This window comes from Monosiga brevicollis, genomic scaffold (assembly GCF_000002865.3).
Source record: "Monosiga brevicollis MX1 MONBRscaffold_45 genomic scaffold, whole genome shotgun sequence".
NCBI lineage: Eukaryota > Choanoflagellata > Craspedida > Salpingoecidae > Monosiga > Monosiga brevicollis.
In genome coordinates this window covers 210,343-211,130 of record NW_001865082.1, presented here as the reverse complement: position 1 = coordinate 211,130, position 788 = coordinate 210,343, and the positions used below count along the sequence as shown (strand labels likewise).

General features: G+C 58.6%; 1 protein-coding gene across 1 annotated transcript in view; it reads left to right on the top strand.

Moving 5' to 3' along the window:
* Positions 1-86: 86 nt before the first annotated feature.
* The window catches only part of MONBRDRAFT_30203 (uncharacterized protein), a gene marked incomplete at both ends in the record, with an annotated part of 1,565 nt that continues 863 nt past the window's right edge, over positions 87-788 (top strand). Inside the window, one exon of the mRNA XM_001750658.1 lies at positions 87-757. Coding sequence (XP_001750710.1) covers positions 87-757 — 671 coding nt within the window. The remainder of the gene's footprint in view (positions 758-788) is intronic.

Below are 788 nucleotides of genomic sequence, written 5' to 3'. Positions count from 1 at the left end.
CGGCGGCACGCATCGAGAGTACGGCGACGGGAGATGTCCTTTTTTATGGCCCTGAGCGTATCGAGCTGCACGCTGGCGGTGGGGTGATGGTCAATCGGGCCAATGTGACGCAACTGCTCGCGGGTCTACAACGTCTGGCGGAGATTCAGCCCAGCACACGCTGGAGCCGCGTGGTCCCGCGGGTCATCACCAGCGGTGCAGGCACCATTCAGTACTTCCAGGTGGGCGATCTCAATGGCGACGGAGATCTTGATGTGGTCGGCGCTGATCAAGAGCTTGCAGAGGTGAATTGGTATCGCAACCTGGGCAACCTGAGCAACTTTGCTTTTTCAGGCCCGTTGCCCCTGAATGCCAATCTTGGCCCAAACGCTCCCATTGCGGTGGCAGACCTCAACAATGATGGGCATTTGGACGTGTTGGTGGCCACGGCTGGCCCAATCACCTCCTTGGTGTGGCACCCCAACCTGGGCAATGGCACCTTTGCCCCCTCGATCACGCTGGCTAATCTTCAAGACCAGCCTCAAGCCATTGCGGTGGCAGACCTCGACGACGATGGTCTTTTGGACGTAGCCTCCATCGGCTCGACATCGACCGCGTCCTTTGGGTGGTTTCAAAATCAGGGCTTTGGAAACTTTCGGCAGCAGCAGGTCATCGACAATGCCAAACCTCTGCCCACACGTCTCCTGGCGGCTGATCTGGACACGGATGGCGACATGGATCTAGTTGTGTTTGACCCCGCCAGTCACGCGATGCGCTGGTATAGCAACAACGGTACGGGGAACTTAGCC